At 40.2% G+C, this 17,255-nt stretch overlaps 3 protein-coding genes across 5 annotated transcripts; all 3 read left to right on the top strand.

Moving 5' to 3' along the window:
- The first annotated feature begins 550 nt into the window (after positions 1-550).
- nfe2l3 (nfe2 like bZIP transcription factor 3) lies at positions 551-6,449 on the top strand. The gene is made up of 5 exons (XM_010757218.3): positions 551-1,455; positions 3,248-3,328; positions 3,726-3,839; positions 4,003-4,477; positions 4,594-6,449. Exons 1-5 carry the CDS (start codon positions 940-942, stop codon positions 5,370-5,372), a joined length of 1,965 nt encoding a protein of 654 aa, XP_010755520.2. The 5' UTR covers positions 551-939; the 3' UTR covers positions 5,373-6,449.
- A 774-nt stretch (positions 6,450-7,223) lies between these two features.
- On the top strand, positions 7,224-9,946 carry cbx3a (chromobox homolog 3a (HP1 gamma homolog, Drosophila)). 2 transcript variants are annotated; one of them, XM_010757216.3, is made up of 6 exons: positions 7,253-7,355; positions 7,473-7,499; positions 8,269-8,422; positions 8,605-8,758; positions 9,002-9,096; positions 9,297-9,946. In XM_010757216.3, coding segments are annotated over exons 2-6 (531 nt in total). In that variant the 5' UTR covers positions 7,253-7,355; positions 7,473-7,498; the 3' UTR covers positions 9,424-9,946. The 2 variants fall into 2 exon arrangements, with proteins under 2 accessions (XP_010755519.1, XP_010755518.1); XM_010757217.3 differs by lacking the exon at positions 7,473-7,499 and having other exon boundaries at positions 7,224-7,355.
- A 2,001-nt stretch (positions 9,947-11,947) lies between these two features.
- snx10a (sorting nexin 10a) lies at positions 11,948-16,566 on the top strand. Of its 2 annotated transcripts, XM_010757214.3 has the most exons (8): positions 11,948-11,996; positions 13,679-13,802; positions 14,830-14,877; positions 15,010-15,093; positions 15,195-15,295; positions 15,412-15,510; positions 15,743-15,949; positions 16,030-16,566. In XM_010757214.3, exons 3-8 carry the CDS (start codon positions 14,845-14,847, stop codon positions 16,139-16,141), a joined length of 636 nt encoding a protein of 211 aa, XP_010755516.1. In that variant the 5' UTR covers positions 11,948-11,996; positions 13,679-13,802; positions 14,830-14,844; the 3' UTR covers positions 16,142-16,566. The 2 variants fall into 2 exon arrangements, with proteins under 2 accessions (XP_010755516.1, XP_019130980.1); XM_019275435.2 differs by lacking the exon at positions 11,948-11,996 and having other exon boundaries at positions 13,612-13,802.
- Positions 16,567-17,255: the final 689 nt, after the last annotated feature.

Genomic DNA, 17,255 nt, shown 5'->3' with positions numbered 1-17,255 from the left:
AATGTGCAGATTTAAGAATGTGCAGATTTACAAAACAAGTACTAAATATTATTTTACATATATTCTTCACACGTGATCATGAACAGAATTAACTGATGTGCATTAGATGTCCATTGGAGTATTGTGTTGTTTCCCTTTGACAGGATTAGTTATAGTTGGGCAAGTTCAAACTGTAGTTCAGCCATTTGCCAGTAGGCCAAGCATGGGACAAATGCAGGTCAGTAGCACAAACATCCCGGAACTGCAACCCCGACCATGCTCCTGAGAAAATCTCGTTGAAATCAATGAACTGTTGCAAGCTGTAAAACGAATAGCACAAATATCAATGTTTGATATACTTCTGCACTGATATCACTTTGGTTCCTGTTATCATTCCTGTAAATAATAGTGCAGTTATAAACAGGGAGGGGAGGGGGCTGGCGGTGGTTTTTACAACCGTCGCTTTCTCTCATTGGTCAAAAGGATAACTGACATTCCTGTCGTCCAATCACATTCTGTTGCGGTGAACTCTTCCGTCCAATCTGCATGCAGTTATGCAAATCCTGGAAACGAAGCCCCCCCCCCCCTTAGTAGCAGCATTGTAACGGAGGCAGCGTTTTAGCCTTTCAGATGTTTCATTTTCTGTTTAATTAAGGCCGTGGGCACGGGTTTTGATTGCAAGGTGTCGCAGACGAATAATTTCTCCGCCATAAGGGACCGACGTGTGCCGTCTCCGCTATGTTTGCGCCCAGAAGTTCCCGTTAACCGGTAATTAAAGCCGATAGCTAACTGCTAACAGCTAGCGCAGCTATCTAACGATTTCGCCGGTACAGGCGGACCTCTTTGTCTGACAGGGGAAGGCGTGCTCCTTTTGTTAGCTTTTCCCTTTGTCCATTCGGGAAAGAGGAACTGTTGGGTCAGGATTTCACAATTATCTGCAGCCCTGAACGTGTTTAGAAAATGCAAATCGCGAAAAAATACTTCACAGAAGGCCTGATTCAGTTAACAATCTTACTCAGTTTGATTGGAGTTCGCGTGGATATCGACAGCTACTTAAGCGGCTACTATTCGCCTCTCATAGAGATTAACTTGGGTCCTAGCTCAGCCTACACCCAGACACCCTTTCATAATTTGAGAGACACTCTTGACGGATACAGTGTGCACCCAAAATGTCCCGAATTGGACTATTTCTTTGCGAGTCGCCGGCTCTTAGACGAGGTGAGGACCCTCGGCTCGCCGCGGTTCCCCACACAGTTGAACGCATGGCTGGTGCACCAAGTGTCTGCCACTGACAAGGCTGACTGTGGGCCTTCAACCAGCAACAACACTGACACCAACACAGGGTTAGAAAGCCCCGGAGATGAAGCGAGGGTGGAGGGTGAACACCTGCCTGACAGTGGCCGAGAGGTGTGCCAAACAACCCCTGAAGTCGGACAAAGGCCTTGTAACTCTGGAGCCTGCGGGTTTCTGAAAGAGGCAAGTGTTTGTGTGATGTGACATAAAGTTAAACAGACTGCTCGCTAAGCTGTACTACAAACATGTTTAGGTTTAGTTAAGAGTACTTGACTAAAGGCGGAGGGGTGGTGGTGGTGATGAACTTGAGTTAAAAACTTCCTCAGTGTGCTCAACAGGAAAGCTAATGCTATCAGCACTAACTCGTTGTTATACAACCACTAACTTTTTTTGTTGTGACATTTCCTGTATGCACCTTTTTTAAACAAGATAACGTGACGTGATAACCTGTTGGCAAAACTTGTGCAGAAATGTACTTTCACTTTGTATGACCTTATGACTCCCACATTGCAGTTCAGTGATTCAGTTCCTGCTTAGTTAGATTAAGGGACTTGCATTGATCTGATGTATTGATGTATTTAAACCACACCTAACCGGGTCTGGTTAAATAAGCAACCGTATCCTATAACCAGTTAACACAACGGGATAGTTTGATGCACAGCAGCACAAGTATTCAACCGACTGTCTTCTGCACCTGTCACCCCTCACTATGTAACTGGTCCTCTCTTAATGTGACGACTTGATTAGACCGCGATCACACCATTGCACTGGGTGACAATGCAGCTGTAAAGCCACTTGTTTGTAAAAAAAATATATTTTTTTTGTGCATAACTGCCATTAATGGTTCGGAGACTGTAATCACGCCCAGACCATTTATATTTAACACTCTTAGCCATCCACTGTTTCTAGCTCAGGATAGAAACAGCTGCTCTGTGGATGTTATGCCCCGAGGGCAGTTCATGTCGCCATTTGTGTAACTATACCCCCTTTCTTCAGACCTCAACCGCCAGCTGTGGGCCTTGAGAGGCGGAGAAGTGAGGCTTAGACCCACACCCTGTTTGCTTACACAAAAGCGGTGGTCCATTGCTTCCCCCCCTCACAGGGTTCTTGTTCACATGGATAATGTGATGTTGACACATCTTTTTTATTCTTTACTCTCTTTCTCTCGCTCTCGCTTTCTCTCTCTCTTTTGTAAAATAAGTAAAGGCTTAACGACTTGTAGAGAAAGATGTTGTGGTTTGTGGAAACACAGTGTTTCCCAAACGCAAAGGAGAACTGCTACAGCTGTGAAAGTAATGATCAATAACTGTGCACATCCACTGGAGCTGGAAAAGCTTCTCCAGTAGAAGTCGACAAGCTCAGACAGAGTTGGGGCAGAGCTTTGGCGGCTGGTGTACAGTACACATTGTCATATTTTTGCCTCTAGCATGAACGAAAAAACTGATTCAGCAAACGCTCTCCTTTTGGAACAGGTGAGACTCCAACTGCCATTTATCACTTGAGTGTGGAAAACAATTTTTTTTTTTTTTTTTTTGTCTTTGTGTGGTGATATCAAGAATATCACGTTTGTGGCGGGCAGCTGGTGACATATATGAAACGCTGTACTTCTGTATCAGGATCACCTTGTCTTGCATCTAAAAGGATTAGGTCATATCTAAGAGTAATGAGCCTGACTGTTATGATACACAAAGACAACTGCACAAAGACTATGACAGAAGTCGGGCTAAAATGTAGTCTGGTCTTTGTTCCCTGTAGTTACAGAAGTTGCACGTTAAAACAAAGCTTTCACAGTTATCGTTTTCTAAGTTATCCAATTATCTGAGATTACTGGATTGGGGTCACCAAACCAGAAATGTAACCGTCTTTGGCTGTCAGCTAACTTTTTCTTTCCCCTTGTCTTCTATGCTGAATCCTCCAACTATCCTGTTACTCAATCTTCCTTTTGTCTCCATCTGCCGTTCTTTGCCTTGACCAGGAGGATGAGGTTAAAGTTAAAGAAGAGGAAGAACCTGCCCCGCTCACTCAGTTGGCTCACAGTTCCACACTGGAACAAGAGGTTTGTCACAGTTCGCCTTCATCTGTCACTCTATACTGTTTTTATAATCCGTACTCCTGACTTTCTTAACCAAAAGTAACTACGCTGGTTTTCATTTCATTTAATAGTCTGTCACATTATGTATTTCACACAGGCATAACATTTACTGTCACGTGTGTGTTGAAAAGTACACTGTTCCTATTTTTAATCTGAAAACCACGCTCTCATATGACTTCATTACTCAAATTACACCATTCTGATGACAATGCTGTTTTGGAAACTGTAAGACGCAGGATGGTGGAGCACAATAATTACCGAATGTCTCACAGGGAAACAAATGACGTAATTAACACTGGAGATACACGTTTTTCCAGCTCTCTCACTGCTGTATTTTATGCATTCCTTTTCTCCATTTCAGAGTATGCTTGAAGGCATCACTGCACTGTCTGATCCAGCCAGCCACCATCCTCCTACCATCGATATTGACCAGCACTGGAACAGTTTACTCTCTCTGTCTGTTACTGACCTTGACGTAAGTTGTCTGCTTATGTTCATTACAGATGCCTGAAAATTAATTTTACATGAGGCTTAATATCAACTTGCAAACAGTATTTCAGATACACAATCAAAATGTTACAATGACGATCTACATGTTGTACAAACACTAAAATCCAGTTAAAATGTCTCCTGTGTAGGACTTGGACACTCTTGTTACTGAGCGTCTGTCAGACCTTGACACTGACATCACCACTGCCATCAGCCAGGATGTCAGCTTGCATGATGCTATGGTAACCAGTGTGGGCGCGTTTGGTGCGGCGTCTGAAAGAGCTGAGTCCCGGCCAGTCAACCAGCAACAACGAGCCCTCTTCCGACTGGAATCAACAGGCTCCTCACACTCAGACGCGTCACCAGGGATGGCACTGGGTCTGGCTGCTCTCCCCTTTGCTTCAGTATGCAATTTAACTGGAAACGCGTCGCAGCACAGTGCACTAGGTGGCTGTCTGGATGAGGCAGTGTTTGATCAGATCAATCAGTTAGGTTTGGAAGGCCTGGACACAATGGACACCCAGCTGATGGGCTGTCTGGGCATAGACCCACAGGTCCTTGAGGACTTGGACTCGGACTCTGGCCTATCCTTGGAGAGCAGCTCTGGAGGTCCAGTCTCCCCAGGTTGGTTCATATCTCTACAAATACTAGTGCATTAAAGGTCTTTATTGTCATGGTCTGTAAAGTCAAGAAATGTTTTGTTATACATATTAACAGTAATTAACTCCTCATTCATCCAGGCTCATCTGAGATGTCGTCCTCCTCCAGTTCATACTGTGAGGATGAGTGTGGAGCTACAGGCTACAGCAGTGAAGTGGATTCAGTCCCCTCAAAAGGCATCATGGACTGCACAACAACGTGGTCACCCATTGATCTGAGTGAGAGCGTGTGGCATGACCATAGCTACTCATCTCCTGCTTTTTTCGACCAGCCATCAGTGACACTTCCCCACAAAGGTATCAAAGAGGAGCCTCTTAGCGATGATGATGACGATGATGGGTCAAGACTGGATGATAGGGAGCTGAGCCGTGATGAGCTGCGTGCCCGTGCCATGTGCATCCCGTTCTCTGTCCTGCAGATTGTCAACATGCCCGTGGAGGAGTTCCTGGAGGTCCTCGATGGTCACGGCTTCTCCCCCGATCAGGTGACCCTCCTGAGGGACATCCGCAGGAGGGGGAAGAACAAACTGGCAGCACAAAACTGCCGAAAGCGCAAACTAGACGCCATCACAGGTCTCCAGGAGGAGGTGGAAAGGTTGCACGCTCAGAGAGACAGGCTACTGAGGGAGAAACAGCTTACAGCCAAGACAATGGGTGCTGTGGGCCAGCAGATAAAGCAGCTGACCAGAGACGTCCTGGCCCGGCTGAGGGATGATTCAGGACAGCCCCTGAATCCAGAAAGATTTACCCTGCAGTGCGGGGCTAACGGAAGGGTTGTAGTTCAGCCTGTAAGACGGCCTGCTGTCTCCACATCAACTGGCAACAAAACAGACAAGAGAAAGAAGGAGAAAAAACAATGATGCAGTATCGCCAGCTGAGACTTTGGCTTTTAGGTTTTTGGATTTTTCTGAACTTACTTGCCTGACTATGGTTTGGGGATCTCCTCTTTTTGTAAAAGTGTGTGTAGATTCACCACTGTTGGGAGCCTAAATCGGCAAAAGCTGCAAAAAGAAAATGAAAAATGAACACTGAAAAAAAAAAAAATCTCTGTAAATAAAATTTCTCATGGGAAAAATGTAGCTCACACACTGGACATTTGCTTATTGAAGACGGACACCCGGGGAAGTTTAAGGCTACAGCCGACATGCGGCCGATGCGACCAGTCTCTCTTTGTGCCTGTTGTTAACATTTAAGTCATTGAATCTTACCACATTTACAGACAAGCATAGACATCCAGACATGTCTAAAAGTCAGCATTGTGACAGTTACTGGATAGAGACCTTAGGAGGAGGATTCTGTTTGTTTTTTGTTTCCATGTAATCTTGCCTCTCAATATATACCTATTCAGTATAAAGAGGTAAAAAAAAATTGTATTTATTAAAGTTTCTGAGGTTCCTGAAATGCTTATATGCATCATGAGACCGCCATGGGCAGTATCTTTTGTTTCAAGATGGTAAGTTTATCTCAAAGTGGTAAAAATATTGGACCATTCCCTATCCTAACCTACCTAAGTTTACAGATTTGTTTAAGATATTTGAGGGCATGAACGCTTCAGTAGAAATTTGAACTTAAATGTAAAAAGAAAAAAAAAAGATTTTGTTGTTTTCCTTATGTCTTGATGACATACAATATACCAATGATTAGACTGACAAGGCCTTAATTTGCTTTGAATAAGTGGTTTGGATATTGTGTGTGTACACGATCAACAGATGCACATTATTTTGACAAAAAACTTTTTAAAGAGGCTACTGTTTTATGTTTTAAATTAACATTGAATAATTTGTTTCAAGCACAATTTTGCTTAACCCCTTCATTTCAATTACTTAAAGAGTTTTGGCAAGATTATATTCTACCTCATGCCTTAGTTTATGTTATAGATTTTGGCTAAATAAAAAGAAAAAAAAAACCCTTTTAGGGGAACTTAAGTGCACTATTAATGACAAATTCTTCATTATTAAAATGGACCGTAACCATCCCATTTAGATTAAAAAAATAAAAATAAAATACAATCACCAACTCTATTTAATAGGATTGAATGTCATTTTTGGATGTTGCTTTTTATATGTTTGAGATTATCTAAGATTTGAATTTATTTAGTAGAAGTTGCCATCTTATTCATGGGCACACCATTTATACATTCAATTGAGTGAGCGTGTGGTTTTAAATGGAGAAAGATGCATAAAGTAGTTAATAGATTCATTACGTTGTTTTGTTTTTTTTCTAGTCCTTGACAAATTTGTATTTAATTTTCTGGTTTGACCAAGAGTTTACTTTGCTGTTTGTATAAACTTCAAACTGTTTTTTTTCTTTGTTACTGGGGGCAAATGTTTTTGATTGCATGTTGATTGTTGAATGTTGATAGTATGTTTGTTTTTGCTTAGGGGAAATTGAAATGCTATTGCAGATTTTTGTTTTTTTGTTTTCTGATTTAAAAGAAAAAAAAAAGAAAGTAAAAAAAATAAATAAGCTGACTGTCTCATTATTGTGCCACTGTTTCAGGAGCATGCCTGTGTTTGAATGAGCATCACTTCAGCTGAATTATACTTTTTTTAAGAGCAGAAACACACTTGATTTACAATTTTATATCATAATCTTAAATGATGTAGTTCAAACATATAAGTAGCTCAAGCTCAGCCACGAGGTGTTTTAAAAAAAGAGAAAGGTAAAAAAGAAAGAAAAGCGAAGCGCGTTTTTTTTCCCCTTCCTCAAGGCTTCCGTAGCAGACCCACAGCTTTTGGCGCCCTGAGTGCTGCAGGAGAGATAAAGCGAAGGCAGACCGCGTGGTACGGAGAGCATCTTTGGTTCAGAGAAATCACACAAGCTATTCCTGTCGTGTTTTTAGGGTGCGTATGCGGAAACAATTGATTTTAAACGTTGCATCATGCAACACACGTTGTAATTGCTGTCGCTTCACACTGAGACGAGCTAACGGAGGCTTTGTTTTAACTTGGACCTTGTAGCAGGGAGACGCAGTTTACGCACAAACAGTGAGCTACAATGTTAACGTTACTCCATCTGTATTAGCTAGGTGTACTGTTATTTTTAAAGCCTGTTTACTTTGTCAGTTTATACTAACGTGTTTCAAATGTAATACGATGTTTTTGGTTACGCTAATGTCAAGCTAGAGTGAAAGTAGGCATGTCTAGTCCAGGATTTGTTTTTTTTTTTGTGTATTCCCGGGCCTTTTTTTTTTTTTTTTAAGATTATTCAAGTGTTTTTATCTTAACGAGCCTGGCCTTACTTTTTTTTTGTATCTGCTTAACGAAATTACCGATGTACTTGTGCTTTAGCTCGTTTCCTTAAGCTGCACATGTTAGTAAACCTTACAATGCAGGTGACACGGTGAAGAAAAAGGGGATTTTTCTCCAACGTTACCGCCTTTAGGCCCAAATAACATCAGCTAACGTAAGTTAGCACGTAGGCTAACCTACATAGCGCCAGCTCGTGATTTGAATATTACTTTGCATAACGGATAGCTAACTGAGTCCACAGCCTTGCATTTGCTCGTTAATCTTATTGTTTAGGATGCTGCTGTGTTTGTGTACATCGATGGTTACTTCTTAGTTAGCATCACATTAGCTATCACAGTGATGTCTGTTCACGGCCCCATAACCTGTCCTGTTTTTTTGTTTTTGTGTTTGGGAGGGATGTTAGCTTCTTGTTTTTCTTCCCTACAACTTAATAAGCATGCAAGGTTTTTTATTTATGTATGTTTAACTGTTGTTTAGTTCTCACAAACGCTCTTTCGGTTTTTAGTGCACAACATGGGGAAGAAGCAGAACACCAAGGGTAAGAAGGATTCACAGGAGTCACAGGAGGAGCCCGAAGAGTTTGTGGTGGAAAAGGTGCTCGACCAACGTATTGTCAATGGGAAAGTAGAGTTCTTCCTGAAGTGGAAAGGATTTACAGAGTGAGTTGTCTGGGACACCGGCTGAGCTGCAAGTGCTTCCCTGGTATGGGGTTGTACTATGCTTTTTGTCCATTGTCTTTGGTTGCATGAATACAAGAAAGTTTTAGTATATTTAAATGTAAATTAGCATTAAGGGATATTCCCAGATGCAAATGTTGACCCCGCCCCCCGCCTGTTTTTAGTGCTGACAATACCTGGGAGCCAGAGGAGAACCTGGATTGCCCGGAGCTGATATCAGGATTTTTGGAAGCGCAGAAAAACGTGAAGGAGAAGCCGGCTCCTGTTAAGAGGAAGGCATCGACAGATGAGCCAGAGACAGAAGCCAAGAAGAAAGATGTGAGTTCACACTTTTTTTCTCAATTCAGAAAAATCTAAATGTTTAAAAGTGCATGTTAACATTACCTTGTTCTCAAGGCCTCATAAGATCTATAGGAGTTGTTTATTAATGTGCTTCAGCTACGAGTGAGCCTAGGATCATAAGGGTCGTTATCATCTGGAGGGTGAAAAAAAAAATCTAAACGGGAATCACTGTTCCAGTTTCTTGCATGTGCTCATGTGTTTTGTTGTCATCACTTGCAGACAGAGAAACCACGTGGCTTTGCAAGGAACCTCGATCCAGAGCGGATTATTGGCGCAACAGACAGTAGTGGGGAGTTGATGTTCTTGATGAAATGGTGAGTACAGAAGGAAATAATCGGTCGTTCTTTTTGTCTTTTGGCACCAGGAAGTATACTCTTTCTTGTTGTAATACTCTAGCTGTGTTGTATACCTCGAAAATAACTGAAATGTACACTTACGTAACTTGTAATCTGAAGTGAAACTTAAGTCTCCACAGTGGTTTAATACGTTTCTTCCTCTTTACCTATTTCTTTAGGAAAGACTCGGATGAAGCCGATTTGGTCCCGGCCCGTGAGGCCAACACTCGCTGTCCTCAGGTTGTCATTTCCTTCTATGAGGAGAGACTGACATGGCATTCCTGTCCGGAGGATGAAGCTCAGTAGTAGTTCCCTCTGGCCCCCGCAGTCCCTTACACCACCTATGCCCTTTTCCTCAGGACTTAATGTTCTCCTCTGGCTTGCCTTCTAGTTTTAGCTATCTTAGTTATTTTTTTGAAGATGTTTCAACCCTCACGTCGTGTGGCAGTCATGGAGAGCTATATGGTTATACAGATTAGCTGACCAGATTGTTGATTGAGAGCAGGTGATGGTGTTGTAATGTATAATAAAGTCTTCCGTTATCATATTATGGTTAATGTGATGGCAGTCTAGAAATTATTCTCTTTGATAGAACCTGAAACCACCTATACCCATTCACACACGGTCAAAGTTTGTAAATTCTAAATGGCTACTTTGTCTGTTAAGATGTCGACCACCTCTTGTATCACCATGTGATTTTCATGGAAAAAGTTGAATTTTGTCTTTTCTTCTCCACACTAGTGCTCATGTTTTGTTCTGAATGTGCATTTTGTATATGATTGCCTGTAAATATTATTTGAAGTTCTAATAAAGGTTTTATGTGACCAAATGTATCGAATTAGTTTTTACGGTTCCAGGGAAATGTTTAAAATTGGGCAAGGTAAAATACATGTGCAGACTTCAGATTTTTACAACTTGACTTAGTGTAGATGAATTGTTCAAAACTGTAAATGTTTTAAACTGTTGACAAATTAAAACATTTTTGTTTTTCTTTTCACAGTATGGTGGTTCATTTACACATCCAGATTTAGATTACAGCTATTCTTTAATTCCCACAATGAATGGCAGTAGTAGTAATGACAATATTGCCAAATAATTGACCAGTTGTGACAACTGGTCTCTTATGACTTGGTGTTTGATGTCTGACATCAAGCATATTTTCCTTGGTTATTTGCTTGCACATGACATGTCAGGAGGTCTGAGATCTCATAGAACTCTTGTTTCAGTATTGAAATGTTAAATCAAGTTTATCCTGTAACAGTCACTGTGATGGGAACTCAATGACCCAGATGCAGTATGAATATTGTACACACAAGGGAGCATGCTTTGTCAGGTCATCTAAATCTGTGGCCAGCCTGCATAAGTGGAAAGTATTTTCAGCACTCATGCAACAGACTTAGAGTTTTATCCTACTGTAGTTAATCTTTTATTACCAGTTCATTTGTACAAAAAGAAAGTAAAACGATTCAATATATATTAACAAAAATATAAACAGTCCCTCTGCTTTGTACAATATTCAATGCAGGACTTTGTATTTTGTCCTTTCCACCCTGGCAATTTGGTTGACACCCACTAAAATCATTAAAGCTAAGTACTTATTAGTACTATCTCTAACAAACAGCTGTGCAGTGATGGGTGTCTCAGGCTGTGTTGCCAGATGGCATGGCTGGCTCTGCAGTCTCATGACTGGCATTAGGGCATGGGAGATGGACTTTGGACCTTTAGGCATTAGTGTTGATGTTTCCAAGACAACTCACAGAGTTTCCATTTATTTATTTTTTTGCAGAAAAATCCCTTACAATGCACAAAACAAAGTGACAGGGGCCTTTATGATATCTATAATCATTATGTTCAGTGGCAAACATGTTGATAAAGAAAAATCTATTAAATTCTACCCAAATAGGGACATACTAAATAATAATACACTTCACACTAAGGCGGAGCACATTTAAAAGAAACATTAATGACAATAACAATATTTTTTATCAATGAGAGACTCTTAAAAAGGTGTGTTTTCAAAGGTTATTTAAAAGACAAGCCAGAGTTTGCAACCCTGATCTTCTCAGGCAGGTTACATAGGCCTGACTGCAAAGGATCTGTCACCTTTGTGTATACTTTGGACCCAGGAACAAAGATCTCAGAGAGCAGACATAGGGCACTAAATGATCTGCTAAATAACTTGCCTCTCAGGATAAGTAATCAATGAAATCTTAAAATCAACTCTGTCAAATGTACCCTAATAGCAAACGATTTTGAATCCCCACATTAAAGCAGGCCTGCAAGTAAAGTGAAATTATTCTAAAAATGGTGCCTTGATTTATTTGCATTATTCCTACATTTCATAGGATATACTAAATATTGAATATTGATTAAGTCAAACCTCCTATCTGACTATAGCATAGTCATCAGTTGTATGCTCTCTTCAGATCATATCAATGCAACACACTTTTAATTAACAATCGTGGATTTTCAGAAATTATAATAGGGCTTTTTTCATGTTGTTTCATGATAACTACAAGGCTGAAGAATTGTGGCATGTATCTGTATTAGTGTAATGTTATCTTAATATGAGAGAAGAAAAGGACTTTGTGTGGACATTATCTCATGTATTACCATGGTGTTATCTGTGGCTTTGTGTATTTATAGAACTTGATGCTTGTCTATAGTCCAGATCATGGTGCAGTTGTCCAACTCTGAGTTTAATGCATTACTTTTTGAATTACACTGATTATCCATGTCCAGACAATTAGATTATCTAGAACTTCAAGCACCTTTGTATGTAAATGACTTTAGCCCCCCTTTAAAAGCCACATCTCACTAGTTGTATTTATGTCCACTCCTGTGCTGGAAAGCATTTTGGAATAGACTTCTGAGCGTTGGTAAGAACGCTTTGATTTTGTTCTTCTTTTGTTCAGGAGAGTAACGTTGCTGGTGTCAGACTTTCTTAATGCTGAATTGAGACTAAAACTGTAAACTTCTTGGATGTTGCTTTAGATAAACCATACTGTTGTGATGATAGGCTTCAGACCTGTTGCTGCTGTGTTGTGTTACCTGTTTTCTCCGTGAAAAATTCATACTTAATACTTACAACCTCAGCAATAGACTGCACCCTGTGAAATGTAGCAGCATTATTCAGAATGCTTTTCCATCTTTCCATCTGGAAAGAATCACAGTATAATTCAAGCTTTGCGGCAGGCTGTGCTCTTTTCTTACAGTTACTGTTGTGTATGAAATGAGATACAGTCTTTTATTATGTATTGCTCACTTACTGGTCATGGGCAGCAAAGAGTTGTTATCACATTACTTCTACTTTTTCAAGCTTTATTTTTGATAGAGACAGCTGAGGAGTGACAGTGAGAGATGGTGAATGACATGCAGCAAAGGGCTGAAGGTCGGATTTGAACCCTGGGCCGATGCGGAAAGGACTGAGCCTTTGTACACGGGGCGGGTGCTCTACTAACTGAGCTAACCGACACCCTTGTTACTTCTACTTTTATGAAATTTCTTGTCTTGTCTTATGGGAAGCGTGGCGTAGGACAGAGACAATAGAGTTTGGCCTGAACTCACAACGGACCAGTTCTGTTCTGCACAGTAGAGACTGACAAAGACTTAAATAGCTTTTAATGCACGCTATATGTGACTGATATGATACTGAGGGGGACTGGAGAGAGGGTGGTGTGCCAATACTTGCAAAATCAGAGGAGGTGTGGTGCATTTTCTCCCAGATAAATACTAGGAAATCTATCATCCAAGAAAAAGAAATCTAAATAAAGTATCACTGATTTCAGAAGAAATCCCCTGAATGGTATCAAAAATGTGCAAGAATTTACCTTTTGTAGTCAGTGTTGATTCAGGGTTCAGGGTTCAGGTTTGAGCTTTGTCTGAAACAAACTGGACAGGGTTATTAAACTGGGTCGCAAGATAACTGGGGTATCAATGATCCACTCTGAACATACAGTTTTACTTTCTGGGCATATCCAGGATATGGACTAAAAGAGGTATCATCTCTTTTGTCCCATGCAGCATCCAACTGCTTAACAAGCTCTGATCACATGGCACAATTAGGCACTTGAGAACATAGTTCTCTGAGCAAAATAGATTCATCTAGTGGCAATGAAGGTTTCAGGTTTTAGAATAAATAATAAAATTTCAAGTAATGAAAACACAAAAATGGTTGTATATGAATATCATTATTGTGAGTATCACTCAATGTGGAACTGAACTGAAAGAAAGGGGGTACTACATATTAAGTTGAATAGTTAAATAGTGAATTGTATTTCCAAACATTAGGTTCTAGTGTGTTTACATTTATTTTGAAAATACTTATTTAATGACTTAGAAAATATTGAAGGAATAATGGAAGGAGAATTGCTTTACATAATCATTAGCTCGCCTCCTACCACCAGGTGATTCCATTTAAACTGATCCAACCTGGTGAATTGGGGACAGGTGCGTTATGAAGACACATCACACATTTCTCTCTTTGTTCCTCCGTGTCCGGGCCCCTTCTCCGGGCTATTTCTTTTTCTTTTCTTTTCTTATTTCTTTTTCTTTTTTTTAGAACTTTCCCGGAGCAGAAAAGGCGTGAACGAGGTCACATCGAGTTCAGTCCGGAGCCTCAAAGCCACACTGCTGCAGTTGTTCACAAACACCGGATTACTGCTGGGGAAATAAAGAAGGGAAAGGTAGGATCACATTGAAATTCAAATGAAATCGGGATGTTTTGCTGTGCCTTTGCAGACTTTTATTGTAGTTTTTCTTCCAACGGCAGCAGAAACTTTAGAGCTTCATTACTACAATCTATTTTCAATATGTTGACTGCCTTGTTCTTGCTGAAAGTAACCCATCTTAATTTGATAGTACTTTATAATTATAGTGTTATCTTATCAGTATCGTTGGTCTTTGAGTTAAGTGTCTCGCATGCAAGTACTTTTTTTTTTTTTTTTTTTTTTTTTTTTTTTTTTTTTTTTTTTTTTTTTTTTTTTTTTTTTTTAAATTGCGGCCTTTTTAATTTAAACATGGCCTCCAGTTGTTGTGTAGATGTTTGAACCCTGCCATATGGTACTAGATTGGGGCAAGAAGTTGATGTGTAAATGAGTGATTTAGTGCAATAACTGAGGTCAAAGTGATGTCCCTGTATTATGTAACCATAGTGGCTGGAAAAGTTGCTCCATTGATTGAGATTTCACCTGTAACATCCTGTTGACCCTGTTGAATTGCAAACTGGTTAAACAGAGGAGACTGTGTGCAATGTAATGTTGCTGCCCCCCCCCGATGTGGTGTTGTAAAATTCAATGGAGTTTTATTCAGAGTCACTATTTGAGGTAACCTGAGAGCATTGTTTGTACTTATTGATTAGCACTGCTTGGACTCTGCTTGTGCGTGTGATGCGTCTCATTATGATGTTAAGGGGCAGATGATCCAGCATGATGTTGGAGCTTTTTAGACATGCCTGTCATGTGGGGTGGGGGGAGGTACAGCGACACTGTTATGTAAACTGTTTTTTTTTTTTTTTTTTACATTATATTTTCTCACACAGTCACTGAAGATGAAAACGTGGCTTGCATTTTACTGCAGACTTGCATCACAAATAACTAGTTATTCATTGAAGGGGCTAAGAAATTTCTGCCAGAAAAGGCTTTCTTGTAGTTTCTGTTCATGTTTTGGTGTGTAAGTGTGTTCGAGTGCAACGGACTGTTTTGTCTCCTGCAGGCTTTTGTACCTACTATGGACAGTGTGCTCGACAATTTTACAAAAACTGTAAGTGATCAAGCATGTTCTTCACACTTTTCTTTGTCTTATATTTGTACAGTTAAAACTAGTTTGACATTCTCATAATTTCCTGAAGACGCATCTATTTATTTAAAATAACACTGGCTTTGAATTTTGCAGGAGTTCATCAGCATTTGTGTTCAAAATCCAAGGCTTGTCAAAGAAGATTGGCTAACACATGTAGACTACGAGATCTGTTTACATGTAAGTGGTGTTTGGGTGAGCGGACAGCTCTAGACTTTTATTTTGGGTCATCTTTGTCTTGAGGTTCATACAATAAATCTATTGACTTGATGTCTCTTCAGTCCAATAGCATGTGTTTTCGAAAGGCGGCTTCCTGTGTAAGGCGACGTTACAGTGAGTTTGTTTGGCTGCGTCATTCTCTGGAACAGAACGCTCTGATCATGTATGTTCATACCTCCAGATTTATATCACTCATTTTCATTTGGATGCTTACTTTAATCAGATTTGCATTGTGTCTGACTTTGATTGTTTATGCAATAAGTTATGTTCTATGTACAGAGAATTACCCAAGTTGCCGCCCCGGATCCCGTTCTTCAGCCTGAGGAACACAGAGCAGGTCGTACAGCGGATGAAGGGCATGCAGGCGTTCTTAGAAATGTGAGTTACTCTGCAGCTAAAGACATGGCAGGATCAAATGATAGCATTACCACCTAGAGATACCCATTTTAGCCACCCTCACACCTCCAAAGGCTGCTAAGAATCTATCTGCTGATTGCAATAGCACTAATTTAAATGTCATCTTGCTCAACACCATTAACTATTTTTGTATGTCTATGTTCAGTGGTTGACATCATTTAATATCCCTTTTTTTTTTTTTTTTTCCCTCTAGTGTTCTTCAATCACCTTTGTTGCTATCGGACAGTCGACTCCATCTGTTCCTCCAGTCAGAACTCAGCATCACAAAGATTGAAAAGTGTGTGCGTGGTAAGACTAGGTACACAGTGGCTGAAGCCATACAGCGTTCCAACAGCGGCTACATTAGCAGATTAGAGGACAAGGCCTCCTGTGACTCTGACTGTCACTCTGACTGTGAAAGGTAAGAGCTTGGGCAGAATAGTTTATTTTCAGTGTCAAATGCTGAATTGACCCATGCATCCCTTTTTTTTCCCCCTCTAGCTCTTCATCGTCGGGCTTTGGACAAAGTGTAGACACTCCATTGCAAGGAAGCCCAGTCTCTTCGAATCCCCTCAGAGACCCAGAGCTGTGCAGTTGTCTTTCAGAATCATAACCCCACTGATTGCGCTCTGATGCACTGCAATTGTACTTGACCACACGTCCCCTGTCCTCAATGTTTGTGATACTCTGTGGAACTCTTGTTTTTCTTAACTAACTTCCGAAGACCAAAAAGATTTGTTTTACTTGTTAACTTCATTATTTCCTCCTTATGACATTTATTTTAATTGTTTTCATTTTCTCTTAAACAAATAATTGGGTCATTTAATTGTACTTGGAAAATACTCATGTTTTTTTAAAAATTGTACAGTAAAGCTACATTTATAATGGCAAATTCTTAAAATATTCCCTATGTATATTTTTTATATGCACTGAACTGAGGTTAGCGAGGGATGTGTTTTGAATAGTTTGTTTTAAAAATATTTGTACTTTTATGATTGTTAATGGATGAATAAATTGTGTTTTGACGAAAAACAAGACTAGCATTCTTAGACGGTTATTAAATACTTTGTATCAAGTTAAAGTGATGTGTAACTAGATGAACACAGTGAAATGCATTGCTTTAACGGCCCAGTAGAGGGAGTGTAGACATCACAGGACCTCAAACTGAGTAAATGAAATGGTGGATTTATAGATGGATGACAAATTAAAGGGAAAAAATAAAGGGTCTTAAGGTGTTGGCCATCTGAAGTCTCTGGAGGGATGGAACATCATTCTTCTAAAAGCTTTTCTCTCATCTGGTGTTTTGATGGCATATAGAGTGCTGTCAAACATGTCAGTCCAAAAACTCCCATAGGTGTTTAGTTGGGTTGAGATGTGGTGACTACATCATTATCATACTCAAACCATTCAGTGACCCTCCCCCCTGTACCTTTCTTTTGTGGTGTACACCACAAATATACTTGACTCATCTAACCATAGATGAGCACCTATGGTTTTCACACCACTGAACTCGCAAATGTGCGTTCATCTTTATTATGATTCATCCACTCTACTAGAATATATCCTGTGTAGTTGTCAAGCGACTGTTCTTGCTGACCCTCCTACACTGACACACTGAGGAAGAGTTACTCTACTCTTACTAGTTTTCCTCACGTATCGCACCAAAGTACGAGCATCGCGACCATCAAATGTCACTGCTCCGATGGAAACACCAGTCAGTTGAACTG

The sequence above is a fragment of the Larimichthys crocea genome, chromosome XIII, assembly GCF_000972845.2.
Source record: "Larimichthys crocea isolate SSNF chromosome XIII, L_crocea_2.0, whole genome shotgun sequence".
Lineage (NCBI taxonomy): Eukaryota > Metazoa > Chordata > Actinopteri > Sciaenidae > Larimichthys > Larimichthys crocea.
The sequence above is the reverse complement of the archived record's forward strand: the minus strand, read 5'-3'. Positions and strand labels throughout refer to the sequence as shown.